General features: G+C 41.6%; 1 protein-coding gene across 1 annotated transcript in view; it reads right to left on the bottom strand.

Moving 5' to 3' along the window:
• Positions 1-1,446: 1,446 nt before the first annotated feature.
• LOC110096575 overlaps positions 1,447-19,050 on the bottom strand; it is a 31,291-nt gene continuing 13,687 nt past the window's right edge. The window contains exons 2-10 of the mRNA XM_028692396.1: positions 15,585-15,751; positions 15,126-15,307; positions 14,167-15,012; positions 14,009-14,065; positions 11,653-12,010; positions 11,365-11,564; positions 2,277-2,366; positions 1,718-1,939; positions 1,447-1,626 (exon numbers count right to left, since the gene is read on the bottom strand). Coding sequence (XP_028548229.1) covers positions 1,447-1,626; positions 1,718-1,939; positions 2,277-2,366; positions 11,365-11,564; positions 11,653-12,010; positions 14,009-14,065; positions 14,167-15,012; positions 15,126-15,307; positions 15,585-15,750 — 2,301 coding nt within the window. The 5' untranslated portion in view covers position 15,751. The remainder of the gene's footprint in view (positions 1,627-1,717; positions 1,940-2,276; positions 2,367-11,364; positions 11,565-11,652; positions 12,011-14,008; positions 14,066-14,166; positions 15,013-15,125; positions 15,308-15,584; positions 15,752-19,050) is intronic.

The following is a 19,050-nucleotide window of genomic DNA, read 5'->3' as shown; positions in this document are numbered from 1 at the left end:
AACTGTATAGATTGAAGCACTGACGTGAATAACTGGGGATGCAGTGGCTCCCAATACCTTGGGTTGAGAATGAAGGTTAAAGTTGTAGAGAAGTTAATACATCAGGAGATGGAACAGGGGACGAGCAGACCACCAGAGGAGTGTCACTATCAGGAGAACCCCAGGCTGGTCCACTGCAAGAAAGAGGGGCCAAGAAGTGCCCTATGCCAAGTGCCAATGCTCAGGAACCTTTGCGAGAAATATGGGGAAGCAGAAGGATTGAGTGTTTAGTCTTTCGATAGAAGACGCGTGACAGCAAATAGAATGAGGAGGCAGAAAGGGAGTCGAAGTCATACCGGAGGTGGTCCAGGATCTTATACAGGAACTCGCCATACAGCCCGCACTCCACCCCAGTGTTCAGGAGCCCATGTACCCAAAGGGCTACCCCTATAGTCACGCCTCTCAGAGACCATTATTGTCGTCTAGAAAGCAGGGGCTAGCAAAACCACATCACGCTGGCGACATCTACAGCCTCATCCATCGATGCTCAAAAACGACGCGGAGGAAATTGAAGGACCTAACCTGTAGCAGCAGACTAGATCTGGAAGCGCCTACAGGTGATTCTCCTAGCCCGGCAAGTGATGAGCCCCATCCCATTTCCAAAGTTCGGACTACCTGTGCGAATCTTAGTCGAGAAGCACAAGGAGTCGGTAGTTAGGAGAATTCTAGTGTAGACCAAGCCAAGCACCAGGAGACACCTCGACAACGGAGAATTGATGTTGGAACAGTTCCCTATTACTGGGTAGATGACTTCTCATAGTGTGAACCCTATGAAGCGGGACGGCCACAACTTCCAGGTGGACTTCGAATCACTGGTGTATACACCGATCGGATGAGGTACGGAGACACTTCCAGGAAGGACGGGCATTTCGGGACTTGCGACGACAAGGTCATTATGAGTTTTTAGTCGATCGCCGATTCAGGCTCAACTAACGGCTCCCCTCAACACCTTGCACAAGACCAACGATAGATAGAGAAATATGCATCATGAAGTCTTGTGCAGCCCCCTAGCTTTTGAGCGAGAGGTTCTGTAATTAGTGTTGATTTTTTGATGAGTTATTATTGGCTATATAAGCAAATCTTCTGTCTAAGCACCATGTCACACCATCTTGGGTGTATCTGACGACACGTAGAGTTAGAAAGCATCAGTAACTATGAGCCACCGACACAGAAAGTGTTCTTTCGCTAGAGAGGAGGTGGGTATCTGGGACCATCATTTCACGACCAGCTCGTTGGCGCCACACCAGTGGGTGGGGCTGACGCCCCCACCCAAGGACAAGTGAAGGGCCATTAAGTTCTTTCTCTGTCCCGCGTCAGCCACGTACCTCACCATTGACACCGTGCGCACTACTGTTTCCTCTCGTGTTTAGTGTACGACTTATCTTCTACTCTACAGGCAGTTTTATTTCAGTCTATGAGTTCAGCAAGCGTTAGTGCCGTATCATCGACGGGGTGCGAGCCAAGCCTAGTACATGTAGAAACAAGACACCAGGGCGAGTTTGCGGGACAGAACCGGCGGGCCTGGAGGACCTGTTGGGCCCGCCGCATGCGACAGACAACCGGGCACACAGGCCGGACCAGAAGAGGCTAGAGATTAACCGGCAGTTTAAATACCCACAAAGGAAAAGTACGTCGGGAGCTAAAGGAAAAGACAAATAGGCGCGGGAGAGAAGCGGACTCGGGATGCAACCAGAGGAAGCGCAAAGGCGAAAAGTGGAGGCGAGAACCCAGGCGGGTCAGTAGGACCCCTATGGTCTGAGCGAGAGGCGAGTCCACACCCTGTGAGCGTCCGACGGTAACGAGCAGTGGAGCCCTGGGCACAAGTCGCGACACCCCTCCTAGACAGACGAGAAGGGGGGCCCATCGGCATGCCACTGTTCACATGCGCCAACGGCGGGAACTAGGGAACCGCAGAGCCGGAACAGCCAAAGGAGGGGAATTCACAAAAAAAGAAAGAAAGGCCCCTGGAAGAAAGGGCGAACAAAAGCCGAAGGGCTATTAAGCCGGGGTGTGAAAACCCACGTCCAAGGCCGACGGAGCAGGTAAGCGGCTGAGTTCGAAGCCAGCGCCTAACAAGGTGGCAGAACAGAGAAGCGAGTGAGCGAAAAAAAATACGAAAGGGGAGAGGGAACTAGACAAGCGAGAGGGGGCGACAGGCAAGGCTAGGGAGGCAGGATGCAGGAGGCCAACAAGGACCGAGGGCATAATCAACAAGCGGCGAACAAGTAAAGGAGTACAGGCCACCGAAGAGAAAACAAAGGGGCCAAACAACGAAGACGCCGGCGGCACCAACAAATAGCATCAAGGGGCAAAACCAGATGACGGACCTGCAGTAGAACCGAAACCGTAAAAACCCCAAAATATGCACCACGGAGGTGGGACAAGTAGGCAAACGAGAAAGCGCTCAAATCGAAAATAAGCACATCAGCGAATAAAGAGGACAATCAAAAGCAACGAGGAGGGAAATGGACCAAGGGGAAGTGGAGGCCAAAAAAAGTAAAGTCTGGAAACCCCCCAAAAGCCAGGGCCGCAACCAACATTGCAGCTCGGTGATTCAACAAGCCAAATGCGACACAGCCAGGCAACCACCAAGCCACACGAGCAGAAGGCGAGCAACAAGATGAAAACGAGATGCAACGATCAGAAAAAGTCCCCCACGCAGGCACCAAGAGTCACAACAGAAGCCACACAACAAAAAAACCCGACCCAACAAACACCCACCGGCAACAACACAACCAAAACAACAACCACAACCCCACGAACACACCAGCCCCTGCCAAACAAACGGGGGGCCCGAAACTCCAACCGCGGCAGTAACAACCATATATCCCCCCAAGCGAAACAGTGAGGAAGCGAACACCCACGCTAACGCCAAACCACTCCCCCAACAGCGAGGGACACACCGTACACCCAGAAGCAACACATCCAACGCCCAAAACCGAAGGAGACCAAAAATAGGAAGCCGTACATTAACGACACAGAATGAAACAAGAAAAGTAGGTAACGCGCAAAGATATCCGTTCGGAGAAGAAGCTACCACCCCCCATGATAACCATGAAAGGAGCGGAAGGACAACCTATCGCTCAACAGGATGAAACCCCCTAGGAAACCATGGAACAGCAACCAGACAAGCCCAACCCAACACACAGTCACGCAAACACATCACTTTTTCTCCACTATAGCAAAACTGCAAGAAACGCACCACCGCAGAACGCAGCCCCCAACCCACAGCAACATCAGGACAAGCCCGCCAAATAACCCAAAGAGCCTTCACGCAACCGAACCATTATGACGCGGACCCAAAATAACAACTAAGACCAGGTCACCAGGACTATAAATTCAATGACAACCTTCGACAAGGGCCTAAGCTTAACGACTTTCCAACAACCCCGGCTGAGCGTTCGAGATATACCCAACGAGACAAACGTCTCACATGGGAGCACGACGATAGGCAGTAGGAGCATGAAGGACTGTCATGAATTCAAAGGTAACACCTCGCGATACATAGCAATAGTGTGACCCACTGTTTTGGCCACTGTCACGACAGATGAATATCCAACCGCAGCTCTGGGTGGTCAGAGACTGGACGCTTCAGGAGGTGGGCGCTTGGCCCGAGCCACGTCTCACTGCAGAATACACATAGGCTCCGATATGCGCCTACTCTCCAGCTGAGAAGTGCCATTACCACTAGAGCAAGTTACCAGTCAGTTTCATGAGACGGGAACTATGGTCCTTGTGTCTGGCTATTTTTCAAAATGCGCGTCCTAATCTATTGCCAGGAACGCATCACTAAGTTCGTACGGAAAATCAGCCAGAATCCAATCAAGTGAAAACTTAAATAGCCAAAGCAGAAGATTGGTGGCCGCCAAAAGAAACATTAGAGTGGCTAAGCAATAAAACCATCTTGGGATATGGAGTATGATTGAGATTTCGAGTATGAAAGCCCGGACGCTTCGCAGAAAGAAACGAAACGCGACGAGCTCATCTCGCACAACATACTCCGCGATGCGTAGGAAGCTGAAACACAGCTAATGGCAACATATAATGCATAGTCCCACAAATTGGAGATTGATTAGGAGCCGTGAACCATGTAAAGCCCGAAAATCAACATGCAGAGAGAGTTAGAGAGACATCCGGAGCGGATTATCCAAAAGGAGAAGGAGGGTCTATTGAAATCAGGACTCACCCTAGAATAAATCTACTACATTATATATAAACAAAAGGCAGGTTACCAAAAAACCAAAAAGATATGAGTTACTACACGTGACTTCACCGCATATCCGTCCAACAACCGATGCACCATATCTTTGATCCTTTCGGGAGTACCACGATAAGACCGTATTGAGTGGACATTACAAGTTGTGCGAGAAAGACCTATCAAGGCGGGGGTGAAAAAGAAGCCAAAAAATATGCTTTTATGACGAAAAGATAAGAAGATATGAGGGTGTCGAAAGACCAATGGATAAGACAGATAATTTGAAATTTGAATCAACGGAACCAAGTTATACTCAAGCTTGTGCAACACCTAGGTTTGCTGCAGCCCTTACGGTGCGTCCAAACAAGATATTGGAGTGAAGTCACCATAAGAGAGAATAATATACATATAAGAAGAGAAGAAGAATATACAAGTCGGAAAGGATATTACGGTCCATCCAGGTAGGTAGTTGACCGTGCACTGAAGCAAGTATAAGCCATGTTTACATGGTTCCTACTACATAGGCATCCTTTTTCAGCTCCTACTGTTAAGCCAGTGCTATGTTCATTCAGATTAAATGACTGTGCCATGTTCGATTTGCATGGATGCTAGGGGCCCCAACAACTTCGTATTGTTCTCGGTAGGACAGAAGTCTTGGGTTGAGCATTCATTGCGGCAACGTTAGATCTTCAAGATGCACGAACGGAGCCACATTGCTTGAAGCGAAGCTCACAAGCATACCACCCACAGACACGGATACCATTGATTCAAGTCTACCGAAGGTTGGCTGACCGGAGCGTGAGATCATTACTTCGATGATGCTTCGTTGGAGGAGGGGAGGCCCTACAAGCAGTTGGGCTCAAATGGGGCGTGACACATTGGGCCAGAATCAATTAGGTACAATCAGCTTGTTCCATACCGCAATCTCAGTTCACACATTTCAAAAGATCTTCTATGGAAGAGATCCACCACACCGTTGGTGGACATTAAGGATCAGAAGGTGACGACCCCCGGTATAAATCTAATGATCAATACTTGGAAGGAGAGGAGATAGAGAGTGTTGGGAGGTATAGAGGCAACCACCATCTGAGGGGTAATAGGCACCCCAACAGACGCATGAGAGACCCAAGGGTGCGGTGCTCCACCGCGGATAGCATATGTGACATTGAGGTTGGACTGATGATAGCTATAGAGCTTTGAGCAGATAGGCTCTTCCACTGTCAGACTAGACTTTAGCTATCAGCAGAAGAGTGTAGAAAGCTCATCCTACTTACGATACTATGGGCCTTTCGAGATCTAGAAAGCAAATATGGAAAGGTGCGTCTATTAGTCATCAGCTATACCTCTTTCAAATTCACGTCGATGCCACTCGTATTCCAACGCATCTGCTATGCAAGAGGAGGGATTTAGTGGGGTGATCAATACATTGATGGTCACAGTATAGGGTTATCACTATTTCTATATATTCCCCTAGAGGCCTACAGCAAGATTATGCTTAATTCTTATACTGGTGCTATGATCGTGACGAATCGTGAAGGAACAAATGAGGTGAGCAAGATATGTATCTCTCATAATCGCCAAACGCGTAGCGACTTCTATCGAGCGCGTGGTGACAGGGATTTTACCGGACACCAATGACGCGCTACTGTGGCGACAATGTACCGATGAACCCATGCAGAGGCGCTGAGCAGTTTCCAGACTTCACCTTTGAGGAAGGTTGATCTTCTAGAGGGCTCGGCTATGAGTGGAACCGGTGTGAAACCAGTACGCGTGAGCCACTTTGGCTGCCTGCTGTGATGCTTTGAAGGAGGATTTCAGATAATAATTTTCTAACAAATCTAGTTTGTTGAATTCATAAAATGCTGAAGCTGGATTGTGCCAGGAAGGAGTGGTGCGGAAACTGTGCAGGCTAGTCTGGTGTAACTGGGGAGGAATGAAGAAAGAGGAGACTTAGGGAAGAGACGACATTGGGGTGAATGAGAAAAACTTTTTGAGGTAAAACTTAATTAAGATTTCATATAAATATTATAATGTTTATTTGAATAATTTGAACGGATCAACAATTTATGATTCATTATATAAAGGAAGAAGGAGCAAAGGGGTACTTTAGGAGAACGACTAATGTGGGAACCCGACTTGCCTAAAGATAGAACGAAGGTGTGATTACCTAAACAAGATTTAAGAATTAGTAAGTTTCTATGTTGCACGATTCTTCTTGTTTATGTTTATGACACATTTATTCTAGTATTTTGTGTTTGTTAATATGCTGTATATGTTATGAAATTGCATGTAAGAGGTTAGATTTCTTTACGAACGATAGATTCATTTTAAGTTAGTATAGAAACAATGGATGTAAATATTCATAACTAGGATGGGCAAATTTTGCTTCAAATGCCAAGTCAGAAACAAGAGAATTGGAGCTGCCAAACTCAAGAGGGGACAAATAAAATTCGAGCAAGACACAGATGACGAACCCCTCACTAAGGCGCGACAAACCAAAGCACAACCCAGAAAGCGGGGGCAACGGCCCAGAAGATGCAATAGGGCAGGACCATTTAAAAGCCGGCCAACAACGTTTGTCGACTCAAAAGCATATGTCATTAGGGCTAAAACAGGATAACTATATAAAAGGTGTCGAAAGTATATATAATCAGATGTGGCCGATCAGAGACAGCGGCCAAGCAATGAAACGATAAGCTAACCTGAAAGAGGGTAACCTACCACTCTCTATTCGAGAAGTTGACGAGAATTTGACCTAACCCTGAAATGAGAGAACAGCTCCATTCTATTCAAGTTGGGAATTTAGAAACCCCAATCCTTGAATTGAAAAGTTTTTAAATGGTGCAAAAGCTCGTATGGGTCCCCCCTAGTGTATACCTGTGAACGCGGATCTTTAGCAAGTTGTCGGAAAAGGAGATGGGGGCTGTGAGTGGTAAATAGTGGAACCGGTCTTTGTGAACCAAGAAGATAACTTAAAGTCCCGACCCCCCGGTTATGTGCCACACCTCTAGTCTATGGGTCCCCCTTCTACACACAATAATTTAGAAGTCATTAATAGAGTAGTCAGCGAAATCTCCAATAACATGATAGGTCAAATTTTCCACTATTGTTAAGCATTTAATATACAGCTGAAGCATGTAATATTACTATTACATGGTACTATCAAATTATGAATATATAACTAATTATTATCCGCTACTTGATTAGCTGTTCAGTTTATGTCGTTGTATCACAAACGTTTTGTGAACTTTATCTACTAGTATGGCACAGAGTAGTATTATACATCTACTTACTCTCAGATCCCTTGTACTCCCAAATATTAAAAAGTCACATTTATTATCTAGAAGTAACATGAGAACTCGATGCACCCTCTTGTCATCGCCTAGTGTGCGGCACTAAGTGGGGCGCTACCGTTTCCCCACCCCTTACCTGCTAGTTACAAGCGCCAGCCTTGCTAATATCAATGATGCGTAGACGTTATTGTCTCTAGAGGGCACCCCAATGACAGGATTGCAAGGAGTAAAAAAAAAAAAAGAGGGGAAAAATTTCCAACAACATGACCAGATCATAATCAGATAACAAATAGAAAATGCACGGCCAACACTACACATGCCAGCCAGGGGCGGAAGAAGAAACCACTTCACACAATGTCTACAACATATTCGAAATAGTTCCATATGAGCCTTGAAAGGACACCCTACTCGTATTATTTTAATCTTCACCACATATAGTCTCCATCTTCATAACATAAGTATATAAGGGCTATAGCTTTGCTGACACCCATTTAACTTTTCAATCAAGGTGGGGTTTAGACTTCCCACTTTTAGACATGGAAGCTGTTCTCTCATTCGGGTTAGTCAAATTTCTGCACCTTCTCGAATTAGAGTGTAGGTTACCTTCATCACGAGTTCTTTCACCTTTCATGTGCGGGCCTATCCCCATATATACTTATTTCACCTTTTATATGTCATCCTTTTAGCCATATGACATATGCTTTATGACATAAGTTGCGCTTAGTCCTTTAAACTTTGTTGTCGGCTCTTGGGTGCTTTGGTTGCGCTTTGTTTTGCGCTTAGGTTGCTAGCTTGATTGTTGCACTTTCTTGTTTCGTATTGGTTGCACTTTTTGCTCATTCACTGAGTTTAATGAATATTTTACCGCTGTTTCGATGCTTACGAAATCATTAATATCGCTAAAAATAACCTTCTTGTACATAACAATTTTCATACATTATACAACATATTTCATTACAAATTAGACCAAAATAAACAGAGATACATGTGTCTAAACTATATCATAGGAAGAAGTGCAGATAAAAAAACATTTACTAATATCTTAAAATCTTGTTTAAGGTATCTCCACCGTCGGTCTCTAGGGAGCGGGCAATTCGTTCTCCTAAAAGTACCCTTTGCTCCTTCCTTTTATATATCTAAATTATTGTTGATCATTCAAAATTTACATTCAAATAACATTATAAATAATTTATATGAAAAATCTTATCAAGTTTTACGTCAAAAATAAAGTTTTTCTTCATTCACCCCATGTGACCTCTTTCTCCTAAGTCTCCTTCTTCCACTTTCCCTCTCCAGTTACACCAACTTAGCCGTTGCATCAGGTTTCTCACCACATCTGTCTGCTCACAACCCGTGTCAGCAATTTATTGTGAATTCCCACAACTAGATGTTTTAGAAATTTATATCTAATCCTACCGTTCAAGCATCTCACAGCAGCAGCTCAACAAGTTGGCTCCCGTGACTCAGCTTGAAGTGGCTTCGCGATGTCCAGGAGGACTGGGTGGGGAAAAATAAGCTAATGTCTCCAACATCAATAAATCACTTATAACAAACCCTGTCTAGATTCCACTAAACCTTCTCAGTTCATGTCAGCCCTATGTTATTCCTCAGCTTCATGCTGCAGTTTAGCTGGAATTGCTACAGTATGTGAGTAGAATGCTTACAGTATTGAGGTAATGGTCTTATTAAATATATTGCCTATACTATAGCCTTATCTACCTGTCATTTAACCTAAACTATAGACTAATACATATCAATTAAACAATTAATTTCATAATACTAAAAAAAAATATCTTGGATTCCACTAAGATGGCTATACTAATAAAATATTTGCTGCTACATTTAGCAGGAAGTTGATGGCGGCTTTAGTTTTACGAGTACTTATATTTGAGAGCTCATCTATTACACTTAAGTGGGGACGCAGGTATTTTGGGGTATGGAGAAAATCTTTTGTGAATGGGTATGAAGGGAGCCACTTAGGGTTTTAGTTTTTTGGCATTATGAACTAAGTGTATGCTCTTTCTAGTTTTCTCTCTAGTCTTTCTTGTGCTGTTCTAGGGTTGCTGTGGGAGATCTTGTCCTTCTCGAAGTTGTGTCAAACTGTATCTTGTTTTCCTCTTGGCTATCTAATGCCAAAGGTTCTTGACTTTTCATCTCAACCATCTTGTTGATTGTTTCTCATTTGGTTTTGGTGGAGAAATTTCTTCTTTTGGAGAGGAAATTAGGGCAAACCCTAATTTGTGAAACATAAGGCGTATCATATTTCTCTTTATTGTATTTACAGGGAACTCATCACGTTCAATGTCTTTTATCAGTGCTTTGCTCATAGACATGTTATATCTTTTGCATGTCCTTCGCCATTGCTTGCGAGATTTAATATGCCAGTTCATATGCTGACATTGAGTTCCTGATGTTGCTACATTTGACACCGGTCACATCGTACATGTTAATTAGCAAATTGTTGCATGCATTCACAAGCTGTTCAATATGTTCATTTGCGGGAGAGTTAATGTGTTTTCTTGACATTGAATTGTTGTAGATTATAGATCGAGGAGGAATCATTAAAATTTTGCATTCAATGATGCATGGTCATTTGCTTAGTTTAAATTAAATAAATGAAAGAGGCTAGGATTTGAGTCTTATGAGTGAAGGTGGGAAATGATGTGACTTTTTGTGCACATGCAAAGAGGATGATATTTATGCTGTATGTGGAGGTTAGAAGATCTTCCATGGCTTTTGGATCTATAGAAATGGAAATGGTGAATGATTGTAACTTTGAGGTTACAAATCAAGGAGTCCTTGAGCTTTATGTTTAGGAATGTGAACTTGATTTGCTTAATTTGGAAAAAATAAATGCAACGAATGATCAGAACATGGGGATATAATTTTGGACTTCAAATCACAAAAGCTTTTTGAATTGTTGTGTTCAAAAAGAGAGGTTCATTTGCTTATTTTGTGCTAAGCAAATGAAGGAGACTAATATTTGGGTCCTATATCTAAAGGCAAGGATTGTTCATTGATTTTGATTCAACAAATAGGGTAGAAGTTCCTACAAGACCCGAGAGCGCATGCAACAGAAGCATCATCCATGAGGGAGAAGGGCTCCTGAGTCAGAGTTCCTATCTTTTTTTTAGAACGATTTAAATTCATTTAAATAGGAGTAATCAGTTGTATGACTTTAGGCAATGTTTAAGATAAATTTTGGCATGATCAAATGGTAGATTGGACCTACTCAAAGCACCTGCATAATTTAGATTCCATTCACAACTCAACTTTCATAAAAAACTAGTCCACAAATTGTTACCATCAGGCGAACCTAAATCCAAATAAGGCAGCATGGCTTAACTTCAATCCAAACATAAAGTTCTAGGCAATAAGCGTAACTTTAGAAAATAACCAAGAACTCAACAAGCATTATCAGTCATTCCAGCCCAAGGGACATTATAAACGATGCGAAAGCCAAAGGAAAAAAAGAAACTAATGAATGAATTTCTCTAAAACCTGAGAACATTGTAATTTATTTCCTTCCTTAAAAAATACAATTCTTCTTCCTTGTTATTTTATGGTGATTTCCATGCCTCAATGAGACATGAACAACAATTGTCATCCAATAATCATCTTCCATTTTACTCGGAAAAAAAATAAAACATTTATTAACAACTCAAGGATTAGAGAAGAAAAAGTTCAGAAATGAAAAGAGGACTACCCTTGTGTAGATTCTATTATCTTTTAATGTTGTAAATTGAAATAAATGTATTAACACGGAGTGTAGCATCAAATCAGGAGTTATGTCAGCATAACATATTGGCATAGGGGAGGAGACATTTGACAAAATACCCTGTGAAGCATCGATTGCCAAGATATCCACCGTCCTAAAGCAGGATCAAACATCTCAACGTCAGAAAAGCTCTCAGATCCATCACCTCCACCAATAGCATAAATCTTTCCATTCAAAGTTGCACCGGCTAAACTTCCTTTTTTATGGATCATTGCAGGGCATGCGGTCCATTCATCATGTCTTCGGTCATAACGCTCAACTACACACCAATAGAAAAAGAACCAAAACTGAATATTGGTTTCTAACCATTAGTGGGCATAGAGCAATTATATGAATAATAAGAATACCTGTATCATACCATGAACTTCCATCACCACCACCCAAAGCATATATAACTCCATTTAGTGCAACAACAGAAGCATAAGAACGAGCATAGCTCATTGACTTCAAGGGTGTCAAGGTGTCTAGTGATGGTGAGAACGAATCTAATGATGATAGCCATGCAGTACCACTATAACCTCCAATAAGGTAAATTAAATCTTCTGAAGGCAAATACTGGTCAGCAACCTTGTCTAGACGATCAGGTAGCAAGGAAGTGCCTATATTTGATTCTATGGCATTAAAACGGGCACTCTGCAGCTGAATTATCTGTCCTAAGTTTCTATGTAGATTCCTCAGATGTTGAATCTCTGCCTTAGACTCCGCCTAATCCAAATAACATCATGAACAGTATGCAAAACTATCTATCAGTGTAACCAAAACATGGAGCAAAATCAGATTCAATTTTAATGAAATTAAACCGTTCGTGAAAAACCAGCCATAATGACTTTATAACTCCAATATTTTCTTTAGATTTACGCTAAAAATTAGAATTAAATTTGCAACATTAAATTCATTAGAGAATTTGAAGATGCAATCCTAAGAAAAAGCATTATTGCATATTGCTAAAAAGCTTAAGCTCATATTGGCCATTGGGTATAAAGCAAACACAAGGATTTTGAATATACCGATGTTTGGTTAGAAGAGAATGGCATTTCATTCATGACTTTAGAATTTACCCTTCATTTTTTGTGAATTTCAAACTTATCAAATTTGATCAATTTCCAAATACACTAGCTTGCCTTTCCTGACTTTCTAGCTCCATTATTTTCTTTAGAATTATGCTACAAATTAGAATTAAATTTGTTGCATTAAATTCATTAGATTTAGAGAATGCAATCATTAAAAAAAGCATTATTGCATATTGCTAAAAAGCTCAAGGGCATGTTTGGTTTAGGTTAGGTTTTGGGTGTAAACCAAATACAATTTTGAAAATTTGGATGTTTGTTTAGCAGAGAACCGCATTTCATTCATGAATTTGGAATTCACTCTTTAGTTCATTTTTAGTGAATTCCAAACTCACCAAATTTGATTGATTTCTGAATACACTAGCTCGCCTTCCCCATCGCTGCCACAAACAATCGGCAATCAAACAACATTTGTTGACCACCACTATCAATCATCATTGCCATCATTCACCACTGCCACCATCAAGCACTAGCACTACCTTCGACAACTGTCGACCACCACCATCTCCAGCATTGCCTACCGCCTCTAGTTGCCACTATAATGACTTTATAGCTCCATTATTTTCTTTAGACAGGCTAAAATCTAGAATTATATTTGCTGAAACAAATTCGTTAGAGAATTAGAGGATACAATCATAAGAAAAAGTATTATTGCATATTGCTAAAAAGCTAAAGGGCCTATTTGGTTCAAGTTGGGTTTTCAAAACAAGGATTTTGAAAATTCGGATATTTGGTTAGGAGAGAACCACATTTCATTCATGAATTTGGAATTTACTCTTTCGTTCATTTTTTGTGAATTCCAAACTCATCAAATTTTGGCTGATTTCCGAATACACTAGCATGCCTTCTCCACTTGTTTCCACCAACAATCGCTAATCGTTGGCCATTGCTGGCCACCGCTGCCGTCATTGCCAATCACCACAACCATCCTTCACCACCACCACAGTCAACTACTGCTCCTGCTTCCTACTATTGTTGTCCACCACCGTCTCTCACATCGCCTACCGCCTCTAACATCGCCTACCGCCTCCAATTGCCACTATCGATCCTTCTCAGACTCAAGCACTCTGGCCGACTGCTTTAAAAGTTAAGAGTACTCCAGTAAATTGTTCTAGAGTATTATAAATTTTGCCATGATAATCTCCAATATCATATCACACTAAAAAATAAATTTCCAACGAGAATATTATCAATAATAGGTAGATTTTGCATTCTAATGGCATCAAACACACGCATTTTGTATATAAAGAGAAAATTTTTTATATTTATAAAATTTTGACCTTCCAGAATGTCTTTCATGTTCTTAGTATTTAGAATCGTATAAAATAGATACCTTAATCAGCTAGTATGACAACCAATAAGATCAAATCATAATTAGGTTTAAAAGCTGGACAGTTTTATGAAAAAATAAAGGCATGTTATGGTTTAAAGATTGTGCAGGTAGAAAGAAAACCGAGTAAAATTCAAGCAATGTCTTCTTTCCCAATAAATAGACATGGTAACTCTTAATTTTTCTATACCATTGTCTTTAAATAAAAAAAAAAAAAACGTCAGTTGCAACTATAAAATTAAATCAATGATACACAACAAAAAAAATAGCCAATCAGGAGGTAGATAGCTAAAATTCATATGACACCTGCTGCTTCTCCAATGTTGCAGTGCGCTCCTTCAGTTCTCTGATGGCTTCCATCAACTAGATAGAGTAATCCGTAAGCAAAAAGAAGTCAAAATGGTTCTGAAAAATGGTAAAATCACTATTTTTTTTTTTTAATTAAGCTTCTTATTTCCGGTTACCTCAGTAGTTCCATGAGAAAGATTAGCAGAGGTTGAATCTGTTGCATGAGTAACCAAACTGCATGATTCATTTGAAACCTTGTCAATATCCCTATTAGCATTGCCATCAGAGCAATTCACTGCTACTTGATGCTCTTTCACGGAGAAGTCTAGAAGCGGAACATTTGTTTTGACATTATCATCATGGAGATTGCCTGCCTTGAGAAGTTCATTTTTCTCAGACGAATTACATGAATCATGCAAAAGTTGCTTGTTGCGGTTGTACAAATCTTCTGGGACACAGGCACTTGTGCTTTCATTTATGGCTCCTCTAGGTGAATTGACCTTGAAATTTGCTGAAAGTCTTTCCAATTTGAGCAATACATTCTTGTAATCTTCTATATCAACTGGTTGTTTATCCAAAATTTTAGGAGCTTCATTAAAGTTAGCATCAATGCTTGAACTTGTTCCATCTAATATATGGCCTTCAAACAAATCTTCCAAGTTTGATGCTAACTCTTTAGAATCAATATCTTCAGTAGCATTAGATGATGCGTTAGTTGGGTAACCATAATCACTGTCTCTACTGTCCAAAGAAAGTATTGAAAATTTATTTTCATTCCATGAACTGGTAGGTTTTACATCTTTCACTGATTTCCGTTTTGCAATTGGCAAAGGAGGAAAAGCATTAGGTTGGCTAAATGGATTTAAAACTGGCACTGGTTTGAATAGTGCAATTAAGCATCTAGTTTGTGAGTGGTCTAGCTCAAACCAAAAATGTTTTTCCGAGTAGTAGTTGTCTTCAATTATATGTTTAAATTCATTTTCAGCAAGGGGCTTACACTGTTCCCTTATCCGGATGCGGACCTAAATAAAACAATCATGCAAACACAAAAATGAGGTATCAATAGTAAATAAGTTGTTGATTAGAACAAAGCACTTAAATAGAAGAAATTCATGAAAATTTCCATCAGAAAGACCTGAGCAGGAAAAGCAGTCCTCTCCGCACCCCCTTCAGTCCATGCATATGCATCAATGTACATTTGGCCATGACTAACAGACTCATATATTCCATGAAGTTCGTGATCACTGTAGTTATAGTGAAATATTGGGAGACCTGGCCCAATATTTCTTACATAGGTGAAATGTGCAGCGGGTAAACCTGAAAAGGCAACATTACATCTTTTAAAGATTTTGATTTAATGAAATTAATGACACAAGTTCTAACATTAGTATTTGCTTCATGAGAGGAGAGGCAGAATTTGTAGGGATGAGCAAAATGCCACCATTAGAAATAATATTAATATAAATGAAAACAAATTCCCCAAAAAATTAAATGAAAAAAATGGCGAAAAGATAAATGCCTGAGAAAAAAAAATGAAACAACCAATTATTCATGGACTAAAGTTCTGGATTTGAAAGCAAATGAGACAACCAACCAAACAATTGCTTTGAGAGACACTCCTGCATAGTTTTGCGCTTGCATCCAAAAATAACTCCTCCTAAATCATTCTTGCGCAAGTTCCTAGCAGACATGTGGCCACTTTCAGAAGTTGGAATCCTGTTATCGCCATTTACAGTATGAGTTTTCCTTCCAGCACCCATTCTGCAATATTTGAAGAATAATTAGCAACCTGTTTTAAATGCACATAAGCATAGTTCGCCATCCTTCGAAGACAGAAGGAAAGTATATATAGGTATCATATCATAACAATAAGGTAGTAAAATTTACAGCAATGACAGCCTTCAAACAAAATCACATTCATTTTGGTAACGAAGAATTAGGAGCCACACATCGATTAAGAATAAGAAAATAAAAAATAGACTTAAGAATGATTTCAGCATGATAAAAAAAGGCCAAAATAAGCATCATAAGGTAATACTAATGTGGACTGATTATCACAGAAAAGTAGTAGACTAATGACAGCATGACTAGATATTGTGCAAAACAATAAATCAAGAAGGATTTATAAGCCAAACCTAAATACTTTGGACAAGTAATGACAATAATGAAGATCATAATGAGGATATTATCCAAGTGAAATTTCGATTTCAATTTCTATAGGCAAAAATGTTAGGAAGAAAGTCTTGTGAAGTAGAATGGAAGAATGTGAACCGGTCCCGCCTGGACCGGTTCAAGTCTATAGGTGGCGGAAAAACAGGGGGTGAGGGGCTTGATTGGGGCAGCATGAGGGTTGGGGCCCACATATTAATGGAGGTTTTGTTTAGGAGGAAAAATTCAAATTAAGGGCTGTTTAGGGATTAATGATTTATGCTTTGCTTTAAGTAATTGTCTTCTTTCCAGGGTTAGGGTTATCTTGAATTAAATCTGAAATATGAGATATCTGTTTGTGGTTTTGGGCTCTAGACTTCGGCTAGATATTGGAGAGCTGAATCTTCCTCTCGAATTGAAGATTCCTTGTATTGGGGTGTTTCTATTCATCTTTTATTTAATTTCAAGTGCTTGTCTTGGTTATTTCTCTACAGATTTTGCACAACCTGCTTGGTATTTGCTGAATTTCCATGAAATACAACACCGTTTCTCTGATTTGGCGGTTGTTTCTTATCAAATTGGTATCAGAACACGTTGATCTAAGGGGTACGAATGGAAAAATTATTACATCCGATGAAAATACTGAGCATACAGAGTGTACCAAGCGCGCTGTACCGAGTACGGTACTGAGCACTTTAGTGACGTGGCGTTTTGTTATTGGTTTCCGGATGCATTCGGTAACCTGACGGAATAATTACTCGTACCAATGGCCGGGAGGAAAGTGAAAGTTTTGGAGGGAGAATTAGGTCAACTAAAATCAGATTTTGAGGATTTTCAGAAAAGATGGATGAAAGGTTCGCCGTAGTGGAAGACATACTGAAGAACTTGCTTGAAGCCAAGCCAAATCCAACAACATTTGAAACGAAGGAAACCACCTGTGGCCATGGGAGAAATGGAAACCCTAACCTGTTTAGGAGAAGGGAAAATCTAGAAGTGGAGATTTTGGAGGGAACATAAAGCATGCCTCCGTTAAAACTGCTTTCTAGGGAGGAGATAAGTGTCGGGTACGAAGGAAGTGGTGCTTATTTTGCAAGAAGGGGGGAGGATTACGATCGCATGGTACTGATTTTGAAAAAAGAAGAGAGGATTTTGAAGAAGGATTTGTGTTTGAGCGCCGAAGGGAAGAGCATGACACTTGAGGAGCACCTCCTCTTCGAGGAATGGGTGGCTACGAAGGATTCAAGGGAAATAGGGGTGACTCGAGGGCACGAAAGCTGAAGATGCCCATCTTTGAGGGCAAAGACACACATGGGTGGATTTACAAAGTGGAGAGATATTTTGTCATCAACAGATTGACGGAGAAAGAGAAATTGACAGCAGTGGAACTGTGTCCGGAAGGAAAAACATTGGCTTGATATCAGTGGAGGGACATGAGGTGACCCATCCGTAGTTGGCAGGAGTTCAAGGATTGTTTACTAGAAAGTTTCCAAACTAGTCGAGGAGGGGACTTCTATGAGCAGTTCTTTGCCCTGATGCAGAAGGGAACCATGGCAGAATACTGTGATAGGTTTGAGTACCTAGCTAGCAGGCTACACTGGCTTTCCCAGATGGTGCTAGAGGGGAACTTTATGAAGGGGCTTAAACCAGAGATCAGATCAGTTGTTAGAGTGATGAGGCCGCATGACTTGGGGGAGGCCATGGAGCTGGCGCAGTTGGTCGAGGACCAAAAGCATCTGGAGAGAGAGGCCATAAGCAATAGTTTGGGGGGATCATATAGGATGACTACCACATTTTTAGCTCCTAAGGGACCAACATCGAGAAGTCTGCGTAAGTAAAGCCACAAAGGAGAAAATTGGAGGATTAGGGGGGTCCTTCAAGAAGCTCACTGAGGAGTTATAGGAGAAGCGGGCAAATGGGTTGTGCTTCAGATGTGATGAGAAGTACACGCCAGGACACAGGTGCAAGAACCGAACTCTTAAAGTTCTCACCGACTGTGATGACGAGGAAGCTATGGGGGGGAGGTTAGAGGGGCCCAAGGAAGAGGAAGAGAAGAAGCTACATCTGGACATGGCGGAAGTCTCTGAACTTAGTGGTGGGATTCACATCGAACCACACAATGAAAGTGAAGGGAGAGATAGCTGATAGAGAGGTCGTGGTGTTGATTGACAATGGGGTTACCCACAATTTCATCTTCAATTAGATCATATATCTGTTAGGGGTGAAATTAGTGGACACCGGGGGATATGGGGCGATGATGGGCACAGGGAATGTGGAGATGGGTAAAAGAGTATGTAGGAGAGTAGTGCTCACGATTTAGAGGATTCATGTGAGGGAAGAATTTCTTCCATTAGAGTTGGGGAGCATTAATGCTAACCTAGGGATGAAGTGGTTGTAGACCTTGGGAGATACCAAGGTCAATTGGAGAGCATTGAGGATGGAGCTAGTGGTGGGGGAAGAAGGATGGCGATCCAGGGCGATGTAGGGCAGTCCAGGGCAGAGGTATCTCTTAAATCCATAATCAGGACCATACAAGAGGTGGTAAAAGGATTTTTGGTGGAACTGCAACACTTGGAAGGGGTTAGAATGGGGAAGAGGGGGACATTCCTCTTGCAATACAAGCACTCATACAATAGTTCAGTGAGGTTTTTCATCCGCCTTAAGGCTTACCACCACCCAGAGAGCAGGAGCATGCAATTAATTTGGAGGGGGTCTCACCGATTAGCGTACGACCATATTATTATCTCCAAATTCAAAAGGATGAGATTGAGAAGCTAATCAGGAAGATGTTAGAGGCGGGGATCATCAGGTCGAGTCTAAGTCCTTTCTCTAGTCCAGTATTACTGGTCAAGAAGAAGGATGAGAGCTGGAGGTTTTGTGTGGACCACAAGGCATCGAATAAGGAGATGGGGCTG

Source organism: Dendrobium catenatum, unplaced genomic scaffold (assembly GCF_001605985.2).
Source record: "Dendrobium catenatum unplaced genomic scaffold, ASM160598v2 original_scaffold_190871, whole genome shotgun sequence".
Lineage (NCBI taxonomy): Eukaryota > Viridiplantae > Streptophyta > Magnoliopsida > Asparagales > Orchidaceae > Dendrobium > Dendrobium catenatum.
The sequence above is the reverse complement of the archived record's forward strand: the minus strand, read 5'-3'. Positions and strand labels throughout refer to the sequence as shown.